The following is an 18,036-nucleotide window of genomic DNA, read 5'->3' as shown; positions in this document are numbered from 1 at the left end:
AAACCAGTGAATTACTTATGACTTGTTTGAAAAGTGCTTTTAGACAACTGAAATCGCTTTTAGGGAAAATGTTTTTAAACTAATCTTTAGTAAAAATGCAAGTTAATTATGAAAAAACACTTGAAGTGCACTAGTTATATACTTCTTGCAGGAGGCACTTCAAGTGCTTTTAAAATCCAAAAATATTTTTTTAAAAAGTGTTTTCAGTCGTTTAAAAGCACTTGTCAAACGAGCCCTAAGCTTAACACATCCAGGACTAGGAGAAGATTTTTACCCCTTTTACTTCTAGGTACTTGCCTTGATTATCCAGCTAGCAAATAGTAATTAACAAACTAAACCAGAGAAGATGAAACTGCATGTCTTCTAGTAGTTCAGATACACAGGAGGACGCCTTGCCATTCTTTTAGCAGCCACATCCCTCCTAACCGAAACCGACCCCTTAATGGCGGCACGAAGCTTGCGCCAGCTTGCCCTGGGTTTCCGTCTAGTCCCTGCGCTACCGAAGCAGAAGCCGCCTGCTTGTCCCCATGTTGGGTTTGTAGGGGAACAAGTTGCTGCTTGAAATTGGAAAGGGTTTTCTGTGCCTAAAAGTCCAGTTGGGACAATTGGCGCCTCAAAACCACCGAGAGGCGACCAACTGCTTTCTCCGTTGCACATAATGTAGTTAAGATCCTCCATCGAAAAGCTGCTGCTTCGGAGTTGTATTGGCTGGCTAGGTTGTTCCACAGAAACCATTAGCTGATTGCTGCTACCTTCTGCTTGGTAGGGACATGAGGTTGAAGTTGATGCATGGTTGGAACCTAGTTGTTTCGGGAGTTCATCTGTGAAAAAATACTTGGTTTTTAGTTACTTGGAAAAGCACAATAGTAAGGCAAAACATGCTATAATGTTAAGATTTCAAAGAGACGACCAACAGACAATACTAATCAACAACGATATTGTCCCTGCGTCTGGATTTTATCTTATCTGGTTTCCGATGTGGGATGTTACATTCTTCATCATATAATACCATTTACATAACGTAACATTTTACCTTGATGTGTTAACTGAAATTCACTTTGCCGCAGGTCAGGGTTTGGACAAGTGAATGAATCAGCTTGTAGAACTGGCAAAGGCTTCGAAAGGCCAAACATAGTCGAAGCATCAACGGGCTCCAAATCTCTTACATTTCGATAAGCCTGCTGCTTCAAAGCTTCCACCAGCATCTGCAAACAGGATTGGGGAGCTCATCATTTTCTTAGCACTAATGAATATTTTAAATTTTGATGATTTAATCTATCAGTCACGCATCAACTCTTTGTCTTCGGAACCAAGCAACTGACAAATGAAGGAAGATCAAGAATACGCGTACCTTCTGATGCGCGTCGAGTTCATCCAAAGAACAGAACTGGCCATTGAGTATTGCCCCTTCAAGCCCGTGGATGGAATTGAACAGGAGACTTTCGTCCTGCTCAGCTCTGTGGTAGGCATAGAACTTATGATCATCCAACTTACAGGCCATAGCATGCTGTACGATTCTTTCCCATATCTTGTTCGAGATCCCACGCAAAACCTACATTTCCGCAGCAGAAAATTAGACATACATATTAAACTACGGGTATAAACTACTCTAGGCACCCAACTTGGCAGACGAAATGATTTTCTTACATTTCGTAGCGAGGATGCATCTTTCATGTACGACTGCAGGAAGTCCTCCACGGTGCTGATTCCATTCTCGTGGAGTCTCTTATGAAGGGCACCGTCTTTTGATATCTTTTCCAGGCGCCATATTTCGTCCTTTGGGTGTGGGGGGTGGTGTTTCTTATACACTGAATCATCATTTTCTATGTCAGTTCCATTTAGTTCAATGCCAAAACAGTTCACAATTTAGGAAAGATCAAGATTAGTGAGTTAAGGATTGTCTTTATAAACTTACATTCTCCGCGGTGATCTTTAACCACAAACGGTTCACTTGTAGCTTCCCTAATCCGAACTTCACTCCGAGCTTTGGCAACAACTCGAGCTGCTAGTCTGAACTTTCGGCATCTTATCCAGCTTGAGTTGTCGGTAAACATGACATCACCGAGAGAACCAACTCCCTCTTTCAGTGTAACATGTCTGTCACCCGTCACCAATGGCCTTTTGCCTTCCCTTTCGCGCACAATGTATGTGTTGAGTTCTTTTTCGGTCCAATCGTCTTGATCATCTGACCCAAACTCACCATTCAGCACAAAAAGTTCAACCTTTAGTGAAGATAGGGGACCGGAATGGACTATAGCACCAGTACTGGCATCAACCAGTTCAATTTGAAGAGGCTCGCGGTTCTCTGCTTCCACTCTACTGCCTGTGAATATGGTAGTTGGCAGCTTGTTGTTAAAACGCAACTGCAAGCCGCTTCCTCCAGATGTACTCCCACTTTCGTTTGAGGGCCTGTGACAAAATTAACAACAAATCCAATATGAATCTTACAAGAAACAATTTGTGCAGTATGAATGTAGCATCGATACGCTGCGTGTTCATCGGAATATATCAGTAATTGGAAGCTTTGGTGACTAAAAGCTAACCTTGGAGATGCCATGAAGAAGGGAAGAATATGGCCCTCCAACTCATCTCGCACCTATATACGACAAAGATACATGAACAATGAACTCAAGAGACCTCACAAAAAAAAGATTTCGAACAAATTTGCGTAACATATGCTCCTGCATAAGTTCTAAATGGCAAAAACCTCGTTTAAACGGTCAAACATATGTTTTTGTTTTCTATTACAAGAGGGCTAATGAAAAAACCTAACCTAACAGTCAATCCTAGCTTTTTTGCAGCAGTTACTTAAACCGTCGTCCTAATCGAAGGCAATAAACTTCCGAAAACAAAGCACAGTAAGCCTAATAAAACATGGTAACCATGATTACTGCAAACGGTTCAATATTTAACTTCTGAGTACAAACTAAATGATGTGTCACCAATAGGAATAAGCACGCTTATCAATGTTTACATAATAAACGAATTATCAACTTCCATATTCTTTAATTTTCAAAACTTTATCTCCAAATTTAGTTATCCTAGCATTAACCCTTAACTTCTATATTGCTGCGTAACACACAAAAACTATCACTATAAAGATTTCTTAAGTCTCAAGCTTAAGCTTAGATTCATTCGTATGGACAAGAACGGAGATTCGAACTTACTATTCTTCGAAAGAAGCGCTCCAACTCGCCATTCAGTCTGGCATCCCTCATCGCATCCCTAAGAACACTGCACAACAAACATCATAAAACCCTAAAGTCGAAAAAACCAACTCAATCAACCGGAAAAGCACTAAACTTATACTCAAAACTGAACTACCTACTTGGCAAAAGTAGGTCTCCTTTTCGATTCGTCACCCTCGCCACGAAAGTGCCTGTTGAAGTTCATCACGCCCGAAAACAGCAGCTAGCAGCAAGTTGGGTTTAGTTTCTAAAAAAGCACGTAAGATTTCGAATTAAACGCAAGGAATCAACAAACTGCTCAGTGGTCCTTTAAATACAAAATCTTGGATTCACCTATCGAAGACAGAAGGTACAAGGAAGGTTCGTAGTACTAAAGACAGACACGCTATACCTTGAAAGTCAAGCTACGATTAGCTCATGCTTTAAACTAACAAAATCCCAAAATTTGGATTAAGATATTAATACTTTTAGATTATAACAACGTTGCATTAGCTTTTATAGGATTGAACGATGACTGTCTGTAGTTTTTTTGTCTCACTTTTTATGAAAAGCAGAAAAGAACACATATTTTCAAGATTTTCAGGCGTTGGAATTTCAGATGGATAACTAATCGGACGCGTCATGATTGAAAAGTACTGAAAAATACACAGTATATTCCAAGAGATACGGGACAGAGAGTGAGAGCGCTATGTTTGTTGTGTGTGACTGGATTAAGAGAGAGAGAGAGAGAGAGAGAGAGAGAGACCACGTGGATAGAGACTAAACAAATTAAGAACAAAGCGTGTGAACTGTAGATGATATGAAGGGTGCTAGAAGATGCAGAAATACAAATTTTTCCATGAATACGCGTTCCCATTTCTCTGAAATTTGACCTGAACTTAAATTTCAATTTCCATGCAAAACCCAGTGGCAAGAATTACACTGATCTAATAACATGTCAATACGCTACGTTATTCAAATATATTTGACTGACTTCTCAAAACCATATCTAATAACTTGAAAATATAATTACCTGCAGGCCTGCAGCTTCCACTAAATTTAGTGTGTCACGATCTTAGCTGTCCACCTGTAAAGGGTTGACTTGTATTGTGAATATAAAGGGGTTCTCTCTCCTCGTTCCACAAATTTTTTTCTTCTTTCTCGCTACAAAGATGAAATCTTAAACGTTTAAACGGGGAAAAAAAGAGGAGAAAAATCTTTGTCCAAGTAAGAGACCGTTGAACTTGAAACTTGAAAGTTTGTTCACTTGATTGACTTGTAGTTGGTGGAGATTGCATAATGCAGGTTCTGCGAAATTTTCTGGGAATCCAATTTTCCGGGAAAATTCTAGGAACCTCTATGGAGGTGGAGCTGGAGACTTGCGATTCCCCAAGTCGTCCCCGGACCCAGGAAGATTTTTTTATCTAGTGTTCTGAGTTCTGATGCAATCAAAGCATCAATTTTGACCAACCATATTTTAATCTACATGTTTAAGCTCCTAATCACAAAATGTTACACTGATTTAATACTTGAAGAATCAAATTTATAATTAAGTTCGTCAAATATAACAACAAATATGAGTTTAATTAAGTTAGTTAGAATAATGTGATTGTACCATCTGCACTTGTTTTTAAATTTATCTTGTCATAATTAGATGAATATCGTTATTGTTTATCAAAAAAAGAAATCAAATACGACGAAGATTAGTATAGGGTTTATCATTTAATTATCAAAATTAATCAATGTTGTTAGCCAAAACTCAAAAAAAAAAAGGATACTGAAGAAAATAAGAAAATCATATCCCACTAAATTCATGCACAAAACACATCACGTAGATGCCTTAAAAATCCCAAATCGACATAAATAGCTTTAAAAAAAGGGATTTTGCAACCAAATTAAAAAAAGGAAGAAGCTTTTCTCGATTCGTACCAGTGCGAATTTTCCCACCAAATCAAAAACCCAGATACCAATTGCTACCAACAGCAATGGCGTCTCCTACGCCGTACGCACCAACCCTTTCGACCCTCTTGGCAGCCATTGACATGGGGACCAACTCCTTCAAGCTGCTCATAGTCCGAGCATACCCAGACGGCAAATTCTTCACCGTCGATCAATTTAAAGAGCCGGTGGTTCTCGGCCGCGACACCACATCATCATCAAACCCAACCCCTTTTGTCCTCTCCCATCATTCCCACCTCCTTGCTTTCGAATCCCTAAAAAAGTTTCAGAAAATCCTGAAATCCTACAAAATCGAAAAAACCAACGTCCGTTGCGTCGCCACCTCCGCCGTGCGCGAAGCCGTGAACAAAGCCGAGTTCTTGGAACGCGTGAGGGAGGAGGTGGGTTTGGAGGTTGATGTGCTGCCGGGTGAGGAGGAAGCTCGGCTGGTTTATCTGGGTATGCTGCAGTTTCTACCGATATATGAGAAATCGGTGCTGGGTGTGGATATCGGAGGTGGGTCTACTGAGTTCGTGATTGGGAAGGAAGGAAATGTCGTTTTTGGGGCTTCGTTGAAGCTGGGGCATGTGAATTTGACCCAAAAGTTTGGGGCCAGTGAAGGGAATGCTGAAATTATGAGGCAGCATATCAGGTCGGTGATTCAGGAATTTGGGCTGGTTGAAAAGATTCAATCTTGCGGCTTTGATGTGGTTGTGGGATCTTCCGGTACGATCAAGGCCGTTGAAAAGGCGGTCCGTTTCGGGTATGCCAATATGAGCAATATGCTGCAGGTAGGCAATTTGGTTTCTTTTGGGGATGGAAAGAGGGACTGGAAGTTGAGTAGAGGAGAGGTGAAGGGTGTTGTGGGGAGTTTGTGCAGCGGAGGAGAGGCGGAGAGGATTAGGAGGGAGAAGTTCTTTGAAAGGCGGTCGGAGTTTATGGTTGCTGGGGCAGTGCTTTTGGAGGAGATATTTGAGATGATTGGAATCGAGGAGATGGAGGTTTCTGGGTATGCATTAGCAGAAGGTGTTATTGCAGAGAGTTTGGCTAAGGGTAATGAGGGTTATGATTTGAATGCCAATCGAAAATGGTCTTCGATTGCGAGGCTTGCTATGAGGTTTAATGGCAAGAAGAGGATGCAAACTGCTGCACAATGTGCTGGTATTGCTAAGGTAATCAAAGTGAATTGAATTACTTGTTTTTTATTCCTTTCTAAAGTGCTTGTGAGATAAGCAGAAGCTGGTTCTGGATAATAGAGATCAGTTGAATGTAGAACTCAGTTATTTTTTTCGTATTGTAGAGATCATTCGAATGTAGTTGGAGATGAATTGTATTGCAATATCCAGTGTTTTGACTTTTGAGTTGATGTTTTTGCAGGAAATTTTTGAAGGTTTGAGAAAATGTGACGACCTTACTAACAATCAAGTTGCTGCCTCCCTAGATGACAAGGATCTTGAATATCTTGAAGCTGCATGCTTGCTTCACAACATTGGGATTTCCGTCGGGAAAAAGGGTTACCATAAGCATTCTTATTCTATTATCATGGTAATACTGTTCTCCAATTAATAATTCAATCAATACGCATTGAGAAAGTTTTATTTGCTATTATATAATCTTGATGAGCTACATCGCTTGTGTAGAATGGCGATCATCTTCATGGTTATAGTACCGAAGAGGTCAAGGTATGTCAAGTGTTTATTTGCGTGCTATGTCATGGTGCATACTCTGTATTCTGTATAGTGATGACCAATCGGTGAATCTGCAGCTGATAGCACTACTTGCAAAACACCACCGGAAGAAATTACCAAACGTTGATCATGTTTCCTTCAAGGAGTTGCCAGAGGAGGTATCATCTTATCTAAATATATAAAATATTGCGAGAACTTTAATTGTTTGTGCCTTTATGTTTATTTGTGGATACTTCTAATTTGTCATCAGGGAAAAAAGAAATTCAAATTTCTGTGTGCAATTATCCGTACTTCCGTTGCACTCCAACAACATCGACGCATAGATTTCCAACAACTGGAATTTTCACATTTTCACGAAGGTTTTAGACTGGTATTCTCCTCTCTGGTTTTCAGTGGAACTTTTTCTCATAAAGTAGGGTTCTTCTTCTTTGCATTTGTGGAATTTCGTTATAAAACAACATGCCTGGAGCATATCCTGTTCTATAAACATAGAAGTGGTATTTGTGTTTACTCTTGAAAATAAATATACCCATATTTGTATCCGCTTCGACTTCTTGTGGCCAAGGGAGAAAATAAAACATTAGGTGCCGTTATTGGATTCTTTCAATTGATGGTATGAAGCGCAATATTGATCTTAGATTATGAAGTTAAGAAGACAATTAGACTGGTCTGAACATTGTAATGGTAGGGACATCAAGATATCAATGCGTTCTTCTAACTATCACATCCGCTTGCTCGGTCTGTAAGCTTTTCATTGGCTTTGTAATTTTCCTTGTAAAACAGAATGTGCGCAGAAGCTATATAAAATGTGATAGATTTTCATCGATCATAGATTATTGACTAGCTTAAACCTTGATGCTGGTTTAACAAAACCAATTATTTTCTGGAGTCCGGCTAACTGTAGCATTGATCTTGCGGTTTTTTCAGACATGCAGTGGCGCAAAAGATCAAAATTCTCCACCTGACATAGTACGGAGTTTAACTGAGGATATTGGAGATGAACTAAGGCAGGAGCTAGCACACTTTAAAATGGTAATTTTCTTAGTCTTCCATTTATATTTAAACATTTCTTATGGAACTGCATTGTCATCAAATTAATGATATGGACTTATTTTGTTGTCTCCAGGTTTTCCACGAAGAACTGTTCATTGTCGCTCCTTCAAGTGCTTCAGGATGATCTGAGAGAGAAAGATATATGCATTAGATCAAGAACCATGCTGTCTTTAGATCCATATAATCCATAGTTCAGCCTACACAAGGGCCATGCTGTCTCTAAACCGTAAAACCTCTTAATCCTTTTGCAATTGAGATTTAAACTTGATTAGTGATATGAACAGTTTATGCTGTAGAATTTTAGTGATCCGGTAGTAAACCACAGTTTTTGATTGAGGAAATGTACAGGCATTCAAGCCATGGAGGGACGAAGGACAGTGATGTTGCCCAAGCGGAAGGATTGCTCTTATGAACCATCGCCAATTTGCCACATAGCTCGTGGGCTGAAATTTGGTGTCGATGCAGACTCAGTTTGGTGTCGTTCAACTGAAATTTGGTGTCAACCAAGTTACCTACTAACTCATTAAGCAATCTCATGAGTTATGAATCAGTTTTGGCTTTCTGTTGTTTCCTCAAGCACAACAGTGTGATGAAAATTTTTGAGTGATCTTTCTGATGCTGTAGTTCTGGAGGTCATTCAGATGTGCATATATGTTGGGGATTTGGAATCGGGAACCGTATCAGATATCTAAAGCTGGCTTAAATATATGATATGTGTTTCTAAGACTAAAATTTATGCATTTAGCCGTCTCGGTGGAGAAATTCTTGAGTCCGGCTATGACCCCATCCATCCGACTAGTCTCACACACAAGAGTGGGACTCTCTTATATTTTGGTCTCACATGCCCTTGTGTTGGAGACTAACTTGTATAGCACGAATACGTCACCACAATAGCATTCTGTGCCAATAATACAAAAATATGTATTAGTTTTTCTTTACATGTCATTGTATTGTTGGTACGTGATGCTACCATAATAAACTAGTGCATGGGATCCCCCATGATATGATTTATCATGGGCATCGAGTACTAAGTAGGGTCACCGATGGGCAATGTCCGACATTTTAAAGGGAATAATATTTGGCTACTCAAAGAAGGAGTAGGAGTTCCTACTCAAAATTGTTTGTTGTCAATTTATAGAATTCTGTTTTTATAATTAGAACCGTTCATATTATAAATCACTCTATAAAGATTCCCTCTTTGAAAAATCAATTAAAATTAAGGTCATTTAGTCAACGAACCATCTATGTATTTGCTAAAATAGATTAATTAAACGACCTTAGTTTTAATCATTTTTTACAGAGATAATTTTTACAGTGTGATTCATAATATGAATGGTTCTGATCATGTAATTCGAAATTTCGAACACGAAAAATTTTGAGTAAGAGTTTCTACTCATCTTTAAGTAATTAAGCATTGTTCTTTTTAAGGTCCTTTGTGTTGTTCCAAAGGCCGAACGTCATTAAATAGGGAAGTGAATAGCAAACCATAGTGGGTGAAATTAATAGGAACATGCCCATCCCACCCAAGTTCCAACCCAATTTGTGACAATAATCCATGAATTGGGTGAGGACGCAATAGGAGACATCTAGACATTAGGTACCTTTCAAGCTGAGTCCATGACATAATGTGGGACTTCAAGAGTTTCAATTCGGGATACTTTTTCGTTAAAATTGTAAATTTCACATTTGAAAATGGAAGTATCGCCTAATAATTTAAATCTCTCTTTTATTATCAATTGATTTTAGAATGAATGTTTGCAATCTAATATGGTATCAAAGTAGATTATCTATGTGTTGAACTCAACGAGTCATGTCTAACATCATTTAAACCTAACACGTAAAAAAATATTACATACATCTAGTGACGTGGAGGAGTAAGTGTTGTTCTGTCCTAGACTTTTAATAATTGAGCTCCGAACCAGACGAAATCTTAAAACCAGTGATAGACAAGTTTTTCTCTTGTGTATGTTATACTCTCTCTCCAATCCTACCTAAGTTGAAGGTATTCGATCGGATTAAAATCCATCCATTTGCGTCCTTGTCCTTAGGTTATGGTGGCACTTTTGTTTTCTAATCTCCAATCATGAAACAATTTACAATGCAGATTGAGCAGCAGGAATTAGGAAGTAGTAGGGTTCATCACTATACATGAAATCCTTAGCATATATATTCCTAGTGCCTTTTATCTTTTCCAAGATTAAAAATAAAAACTAAAATTTTATGAACTGGTTTGGAAGTGTTTTTTTTTTTTTTTTTTTTTTTTTTTTTTTTTTTTTTTTTTTTTTTTGGACAAACGATATTATCTACATTAAAAGAGAGGGGTTGGACTTAACTTCACAATGGGCTATCAATAATGTGGTTCGAATTTGCCTTTGGTGAAAATCGAATCTAAGATCTCTCACTTACAAGTGAAAAGAATATCATTATTAAGTGACAGAAGTACTTTTAAAATAACTAAGAATATTTTTTATGAAAGTCTTTTTGAAACGAATTCTTAATATAAAATGCAAAGTGAATTCTAAAAGCACATAAGAAACATTTCAAGCGCTTTTAAAACTCAAAAACAATTTTACTTAAAACACTTTTAGTCATTTAAAAAACACTTTAAACGAGCTCTTATTCATTTTGTATTGAATTAACGTATATATGTGGATAGTGACTAAGGTAGGGTACAACCCAACAAGATCATCTTCGGATCCTTTTGGTGAGGATCTTAGAAATTCGTAAATCGTGTTCGTTCCTCGTATATTATGCGGTTAGTTTTTGTTAAATATTATTTATATTTATTTTTAAATAAAAATATTTAAAATAATTTTTAACCGATGAACGAACAAGATTCATGAATCTCTAAAATCCTCACAAGAAAAACCGGACTTGTGCACAACAACCGATGTAAATATGGTAAAATGGAAGGAGGCAGATTCTCTGCCCTCCCACTTCTCGTGTTCTTTTGTTTTGTGTGGTCACGGTTAAGCTACGTAAACATTTTATATTTTTTTTATAGAGATAATAAGATAAAAAATAATAATAATATAAAATATTAACGTGACTTAACCGTCATCACATAAACAGGAAGCTATGGAAGGACACACGAAATAAGAGGGCAGAGAATCTGCCACCAAAATGAAATCGACATGTACAAAGTGACAGGTCATGTAAAATGCATTCGTACGTGTACACTGTACATGACCTGTCAACTTGTCAAGTATGGTCCAACAACTCTTTAACGCTTGTGCCCTCATTACGATACGTGTCAGCATATGCCCTCAGAGGTCTCGGGGCCGAAAAGGTCAAAAATGGGTTGTCAATTGATTTTTTATTTTTGTTAGAAAAGTCAATTTGATTTCTTAGATTGAAATAAAAAAAATTGAGAATCTCTCCGCCTCCGTTGGATTTAAATTATATAGTTCTCGTTAGCTCATTTTATTAGTATTTGGTAGACTACAAATGCATTGTCATGATTTGTAAAATTGAATTTTCAAAATCATCACTAAAGGCCTAATTAAAGTCACACTGTAAAAAGTATACATTCATTTGAGTAATGAATAAGGTTATATCAGTACGTCACGTTATGTTAAAGTTCCGTTACACTAATCAACAACTCTAGTTGATCGTGTGAGAGTTAGCAATTGTTTTCTTGGGAATTCATAAATCATTTTACAGAGATACTTCAATGATTGTGTTGATTAAACCAACCTAAAGAAGGTACTATTTAGTATCAAACACAATACAAATACGTGTCTTTACTTTCATGTGAGTCAAACTTGAACTCACAAAATATTTTGGGAATTGTTATTGGTAATTAAAAAAATGTCATTTTGCACTTCAAACTTTCTATAATTAAAAAGAAAAATACACTTGTGAGAAGTGTAGAATAAGATTTTGAAGTACTAATAACAGTTATCAATATTTTAGTGAATAGAAGATTCAAAGTTCTTTCTAAGTGCAAACGATAAACAATACTAACTTGTAACTTCTCTCACAACGTAGTGAACTGAAAAGAAAGATTATACCATTAGAGCAATCCACTATCTGCAAAATATTCCAAATTCTAAACACTTGTAATTGTGTTTTAATATATACGTAAAAGTAATTATTTGGCGTCTTAAGAACCAATATCGTGATATCGAATTGTCTATGTTATAATATGGGGTGTGCTATCCACACATCCCTTTTTACTTCTCACACATCCTCTAAATTTTTGACCGTCAGATCGAATGAATTGAAGAAGATCAAATAACAGAAATCAATAAGGGATGTGTGAGAAGTTAAAAAGAATGTGTGGATATCACACCTCTATAATATTCTAACCAACCAATGTTTTATTTTCTTGGATTTTATGTTGAATATCACTTGGCTACTTATGTGTAGGAGTTCTTATTCAAAACTATTTGTTGTTGTTTCACTGAATTTCATGTTTATGATTAAAACCATTCATTTTATAAATGACTTTCTCATCTCTGCAAAAAATCAATTAAACTAAGGTCGTTTAGTTATCAAATTGTATAAAACATATGAACATATTTGGTAAAAGCATTACAAACCATCTATCGATTTAAGACAGTTGATTGACTAGACAATCTTAATTTTAATTATTATTTTTTTTAAAAGATAACATTTACAAAGTAATTTACGATATGTGTATCAGTCATAATCACAAGTTCTAAAAATTCAACGCAACAAATTTTGAATATGAATTCTTACTCGTAGCAAAGGATTATTCTATTATATACCTAGTTTGCCAATAGTTGAAGTTTATTTGAGTCAATTCCAACCCCCACTTTATAAAATAAGCGAGGATCTAGTCCGACGCGACTACGTGACCTCTCATGCAACCCCGTCAAAAACAATTTGTAACAATCCCAAAAGTCTAAAATGCCCTTGGTTCTGATCTCGTTTCGTTCCCTGCCAAGGAGAGCAGTGCCCACCGAACCCGCCGGTGCATTTTAGCATCCGCCGCCAGCAGCTCACCCGCCTTTTAGAGAGAGAAAAGATCCGTTTTCGGAGAATAAATCCGGTGGGGCCACCCCGTACTGTATCAGTTCCTTCTGATTTTTAATTTTCTTTTAAATATTTCACCTTTTTATTTATTTATTTATTTACATTTTGGGAGGAAAAACGAGGAATCTCCGCGGCAGAGTTTGCAGAGAGATTGAAAAACCGGTAAGTTTCTCCCGGCACTGTTTGGTTGCTGGGAAAATTGAACAAAGCATAAGAAAATTCCGAGTTTAAATTTTTGTTTTTTGTTCTTTTGTTGTTAGAAAACTAAACATTTGAGCTGATTAAATTAGTTTGTATCTCTTTTATGCAAGGAAACAGAGTTTTTTTTTTGGGTTTTTTTCCTGCCCGTATATGGTCAATGCTTAATGTTTATGTTCATGATTTGTGTGGTTTTTACAAAATATAACGCATGTATGTTTAGCGCAAAACCGAGCGCAGTAGCATTCTAGGGTTCATGCAGCTGGCACCACTTGGTAGGATAAGACTTGGTTGTTGTTGTTGGTGGTGGTGGATGCTTAATGCTAGCTCAGATGCACTTTGTTGTAATTCTTTGTTGATGTTGTTCAATTTAATTGCTGTTTATCTGACTAATTTCGAGTGTTTTTCGAAGAGATATTTGGCGTTTTCTTCGATTATTTTTGCCTCATGTATGAATGTATGTTTTACTGTTATTGTTCTTGATCCTTGGTGTGAGAAGTGATAGGTCTAATATGTAAGATGCCCTTCCTTACTTGTAAATGTTCATGCTTTATTGCAAAGAGATTGAATTAAACTGCATAGTTGATAGAGTGCAGACTGTTATTTCTTAACTGGGTTCGATTACTGACTATCCAACTGCTACGTCATCGCAAGGTTCGAGTACTGCCTGATTCGATAGCATTGGATCTGTTACTTGCAATTGAATGATCCGTACTCGACTAAGAGAGGAAGTTGTTGGATCTCAGATGCTAGATTGTATCTATTGAATTGTAGCAGCGTCGAAAATGATACGTGTTCAGTAATTCACTTACTAGTTCAAATTAATTTTGGTTCAGTTTCTGAGGACCATCAGGCATGAGCTTGGAGGAAAGAGTTGACATACATAACAAGCAAGTCAAAGTTAATCAGACATCAACTATTTGCAAGCATGCTTTTTCTGACCTGAAGCATATTACTCCGTTGGTATTCATATACCTCTTGAAAGAGTGCTATTTCCATGGTAAGGGTATTTTGCTCTCGATCATTAATTTCACTGTCTTTAAGCATGATTATGTTGTGATGAGGAATTTGATCCTAGCTCGTTGTGCCTTTTGTGTTAGTGGTGTACCACGCTGTGGTCAATTACTCAATCATTAATTTTCCCCAAATTAATCCTTCATGTAGTGTATTAAACCGTTTTAGTTCAAAATCATGATGCATGTTTTAAAATTGACATTTATTCAGTCATCTAACTGTTTAACAAAGCTTATGCCCCAAGGCATTTCATTACAGAGGCAAGATAAAACCTGTCTTAGTATTGATAGAACCAACTGTTCACTCGTACCATCTACTCTGTCTGCCTTTCCAAATAACTTGAAAGGCATTTAGCCCTCACGAGTGAGGCATACTTCTGTTGTGTGTTTCGATTACCATTAGAGATCCAGGATGAATTTATACCAATATGCTGTAGTCCAATCCTGTAGAAGTTTACTCGTATGCTATGCTACTTTTTTTTTTTTTTTGGTTGCAAATTGAACTGAGTTTGAATATAAGATCTTGTTTTCTCAGCTTTTCTGCATGTACTGTGGAAGTAATGTTTCTTTTCTACATGTAATAGGCACATTTAAGGCAACTAAGAAGTTCCGAGTTCTTCAAGAACAGGTTCATCTAGTACTACGCAATGATCCCCAACCTGGACCAGCTACTTTTTTTATTCAGTGCCTCTATGTCTTGCCTATATTTGATTTATACTGTGAAGGGTTCAGTCATTTGATTATATCTAGTCTTCGCCGTTTCCTAAAATTGGAAACATGCTCGGGGGACTCTATGGAAGCAAAGGACCTCGCTGCTCAGTTGTTTCTCGATATTGTTGGGGGCTCTGTCAACCATGATGAGAGGATAGTTGAGAAGATACTTGAAGTTTATGATGTTCAGTTGGCAAACATTGATAAAGTAATGTGCCTAAATGCAAAGAATAATTGCAGATTTGACAATGCAAAAGAGTTTGTTGAGCAATATATATTTGGACTGATAGAGTCTCAATCATATATGGCTGCGGTTACTTTATTAGAGCACTTCTCTATCCACCAGACTGGCCAATCGTTTCTCCATCGTATGATAGAAAGCAGACAGTTGAAAGCAGCAGATAAATGGGCAACATTCATGGGAAAGCCAATGTTATGTATTCTTGTCCAGGAGTACTTTGGCAGGAACATGCTAAAAAATGCTTATGACATTATACAAAAAAACAATCTCCGACATGAATTTCCCGATGTTTACCACAAGTATAAGGAGAGGTAATTTTTTTATATTCATATTTATGCCTGGTTGTCAAATTTATTTCTTTTTTCCACTTACTTTCCCTTCAATCATTCTATTTGTTAGTCTTGAATACCTTTTCTTGCTATTTAAAATAATAAGAGTTAATCATATACTTTCAGCACTATAAAGAAACTAGCAGAAAAAGGTTGCTGGGAAGTTGCAGAAGCAAGGACAAAGAGTAATAGACAGCTTCTTGAATATTTGGTACGTAGCTTTTGGAATAGATTGCATTTCTAAAATGCATATATGTATGCATGTATGTCTGAATGTATGCTTGGTTGCATTCTTTTCATATTAGGTTAATTGTACTCTTTTGGTATTGCTAAATTTTTTTTCTTGTTACTTTTGAAGGTTTACTTAGCAATGGAAGCTGGTTACTCAGAGAAGGTTGATGAGCTATGCGACCGATACTCGCTTGAAGGTTTCTTAAATGGAAAAGGTATAACAAACGTTAATTAAACCTCGCTTATCGTTATGAAATTATTTTTCTAGAGTTAATGCAGTGAAGCTGTCAATCTTGGCAATCTAAGTTTGTTCTTTAGCACAACTAGTAGTTTTCCTTTTTCTACTATTTAAAGACAACGTATGAAGATAGCAACTCGAAGTTGTACATTTAATATAACTTGTTTATCTTTTTTATATAGTTCCTGAGGCAAGTCTTCTTGAAAATCATTATTTGCATCTCAATGAGTTGGTAGTAGAAGGTGTTGTTTGGGTTGATGAAGTTGATGCCTTGCGCAATGCAACCTCTCACTTTGAGGGATGCAAAGTTGTGGGTCTTGATTGCGAATGGAAACCAAACTATGTAAAAGGCAGCAAACCAAGCAAGGTAATAAGGCATATTGAATTTCATTTTTTGTTAGACTTCAGTTGTTTTTTCCCTACATTTCCAAATACATGTTCACTCTGAATGATACTCTCATAGTCAGCTAACAAGTTTCCTTCCGTTTACAAATCTTTGTTTTGTTGAAGTGTTTTCTCCATGTTTCAGGTTTCCATCATGCAAATCGCATCTGAAAAAATGGTTTTCATCTTAGACTTGATCAAGTTATTCAATGACGTTCCTGACATCCTGGATGATTGCGTAACTCGCATTCTGCAATCTCCTAGGATTTTGAAACTCGGTATGAGAAATTGTAATACAGTGGATGAAATAGAGCCTCCTGACGATGTACATAAATGAAATAAACTGGAAATTAAACATGCCTGTGAATTATGCTCCTTGTAGGCTATAATTTTCAATGTGATATGAAGCAGTTGGCTCATTCGTATGGAGAGTTAGAGTGTTTCAAACACTATGAGATGTTACTGGACATCCAGAATGTTTTCAAAGAATCTCGCGGTGGTCTCTCTGGGCTTGCAAAGGTACCAGAATCATGGAATTGAACACACAACAATCTTTTCTTTATGTCTCTGTCGTTCTATCTATATGCATTCTAATGCTCATAAAGTGCAAATTTACTTTGTGTACTGCATCAGAAAATACTGGGAGTTGGTTTGAACAAGACAAGAAGGAATAGCAATTGGGAGCAACGACCTTTGACGCCCTATCAGGTAGTTTTTATACATATACATTTCACCTTTCTTACCACTCCAATGACTTATGAAATTGATTTCTCCCTGACTCTCGCAAAGCGGGGAGCCTTGTTGGCTTGTGGTCGCCCTTTAGATTTCTCAACTACGGTTAAAGTTTTAGGATCTGACATGACGTGATGTTTGAGTCCAATTGTGTAGTTCAAATAAACTTGAGGCATATTCTTGTGCAGCTGGAGTATGCAGCTATCGATGCAGCTGTTCTAGTTCACATATTTCGCCATGTTCGGAATCATTCCCAGACTGCCGGGGGGGAAAAACTTGAGTGGAAATCCTGCATCGTAAGTACAGATACAAAAACTTTTCCGATGAATTGTCATCGTGCATGAACATTTCTTCATTGAACCATTGAATGTGTTGGGTTAATATACAGGTTTCCCACATGGATAATAAGAAGACCAAAAAGGGGAGTCGAAAGGAGTTATCAGAAGCTGAGACAAGGGAAGAGCAGCAGCAACTTAGTTAGCCGCGTCGCATTTTTCCCTTTGCCGTTGGATTAGGATGTAGACACCTGTAAATTTTTCCATTTGGTTAAAAAAGGACGGTGTTTAACCAAGATGATGGTCTAGAATTCTAAATATTTCTGCATTTGCCTAGTTTTCAAAATTTAATCTCCCTTGGTCCATGTGGCATAGCTTGGGACAAAGCTTAAAAATTTTAGCCATAACTCATAAGCAACTTTTGTTTTCTAATGGTTACGGTTAAAATTTTAGCCGAGATTATTAAAGAATATTTTTAGTCTGAATTTTTTTGGTAACTTTTGAAAAAATAAATTTATGTGGACTATTCAAATTTATTTTATGAACATTTTAATCCAAAAATGTTTAAATTCGGATAAATAATGGAGAATCATGCAACTTAGGTATTTATAGAGTTTTTCGGGTGAAATTGAGTTAAATAACGTTTTAAATTGTTTTATCTGTTAGATATGTATTTGGGCTGTCAAATAATTTTTTTACTGTTAAATTTGATCTCATTTGATTATAGTCGTTAAATTATAAATAAAAATAAAAAATAGTTTAAAATATTATTGTTGGATCAACCAACGGTCATGTTATGAGCCGTTGATTAGCCAAAGAGTCGTTAGCTCTATTATG

At 36.9% G+C, this 18,036-nt stretch overlaps 3 protein-coding genes across 4 annotated transcripts; 2 read left to right on the top strand and 1 right to left on the bottom strand.

The window, feature by feature from the left end:
* Nucleotides 1-297: 297 nt before the first annotated feature.
* Nucleotides 298-3,603, bottom strand: LOC137722585 (calmodulin-binding protein 60 B-like). Its single transcript, XM_068461626.1, has 9 exons — nucleotides 3,580-3,603; nucleotides 3,329-3,435; nucleotides 3,168-3,234; nucleotides 2,544-2,596; nucleotides 1,916-2,409; nucleotides 1,648-1,808; nucleotides 1,352-1,552; nucleotides 1,034-1,205; nucleotides 298-821 (listed from the first exon to the last, which is right to left on the bottom strand). The coding sequence occupies exons 2-9, from the start codon at nucleotides 3,391-3,393 to the stop codon at nucleotides 364-366; spliced, it is 1,671 nt and encodes a 556-aa protein (XP_068317727.1). The 5' UTR covers nucleotides 3,394-3,435; nucleotides 3,580-3,603; the 3' UTR covers nucleotides 298-363.
* A 1,337-nt stretch (nucleotides 3,604-4,940) lies between these two features.
* Nucleotides 4,941-8,469, top strand: LOC137723117 (uncharacterized). The gene is made up of 8 exons (XM_068462286.1): nucleotides 4,941-6,277; nucleotides 6,483-6,650; nucleotides 6,746-6,787; nucleotides 6,871-6,951; nucleotides 7,044-7,163; nucleotides 7,721-7,825; nucleotides 7,920-8,072; nucleotides 8,195-8,469. The coding sequence occupies exons 1-7, from the start codon at nucleotides 5,153-5,155 to the stop codon at nucleotides 7,968-7,970; spliced, it is 1,692 nt and encodes a 563-aa protein (XP_068318387.1). The 5' UTR covers nucleotides 4,941-5,152; the 3' UTR covers nucleotides 7,971-8,072; nucleotides 8,195-8,469.
* A 4,219-nt stretch (nucleotides 8,470-12,688) lies between these two features.
* Nucleotides 12,689-17,495, top strand: LOC137722737 (uncharacterized). 2 transcript variants are annotated; one of them, XM_068461813.1, is made up of 11 exons: nucleotides 12,689-13,009; nucleotides 13,882-14,045; nucleotides 14,643-15,321; nucleotides 15,466-15,550; nucleotides 15,698-15,785; nucleotides 15,991-16,175; nucleotides 16,338-16,470; nucleotides 16,575-16,711; nucleotides 16,826-16,900; nucleotides 17,113-17,220; nucleotides 17,313-17,495. In XM_068461813.1, the coding sequence occupies exons 2-11, from the start codon at nucleotides 13,901-13,903 to the stop codon at nucleotides 17,403-17,405; spliced, it is 1,728 nt and encodes a 575-aa protein (XP_068317914.1). In that variant the 5' UTR covers nucleotides 12,689-13,009; nucleotides 13,882-13,900; the 3' UTR covers nucleotides 17,406-17,495. The 2 variants fall into 2 exon arrangements, with proteins under 2 accessions (XP_068317914.1, XP_068317915.1); XM_068461814.1 differs by lacking the exon at nucleotides 12,689-13,009 and having other exon boundaries at nucleotides 13,372-14,045.
* The last annotated feature ends 541 nt before the right edge of the window (nucleotides 17,496-18,036 follow it).

This window comes from Pyrus communis, chromosome 17, assembly GCF_963583255.1.
Source record: "Pyrus communis chromosome 17, drPyrComm1.1, whole genome shotgun sequence".
Taxonomy (NCBI): Eukaryota; Viridiplantae; Streptophyta; class Magnoliopsida; order Rosales; family Rosaceae; genus Pyrus; species Pyrus communis.
This window is presented reverse-complemented; position numbering and strand designations above follow the sequence as displayed.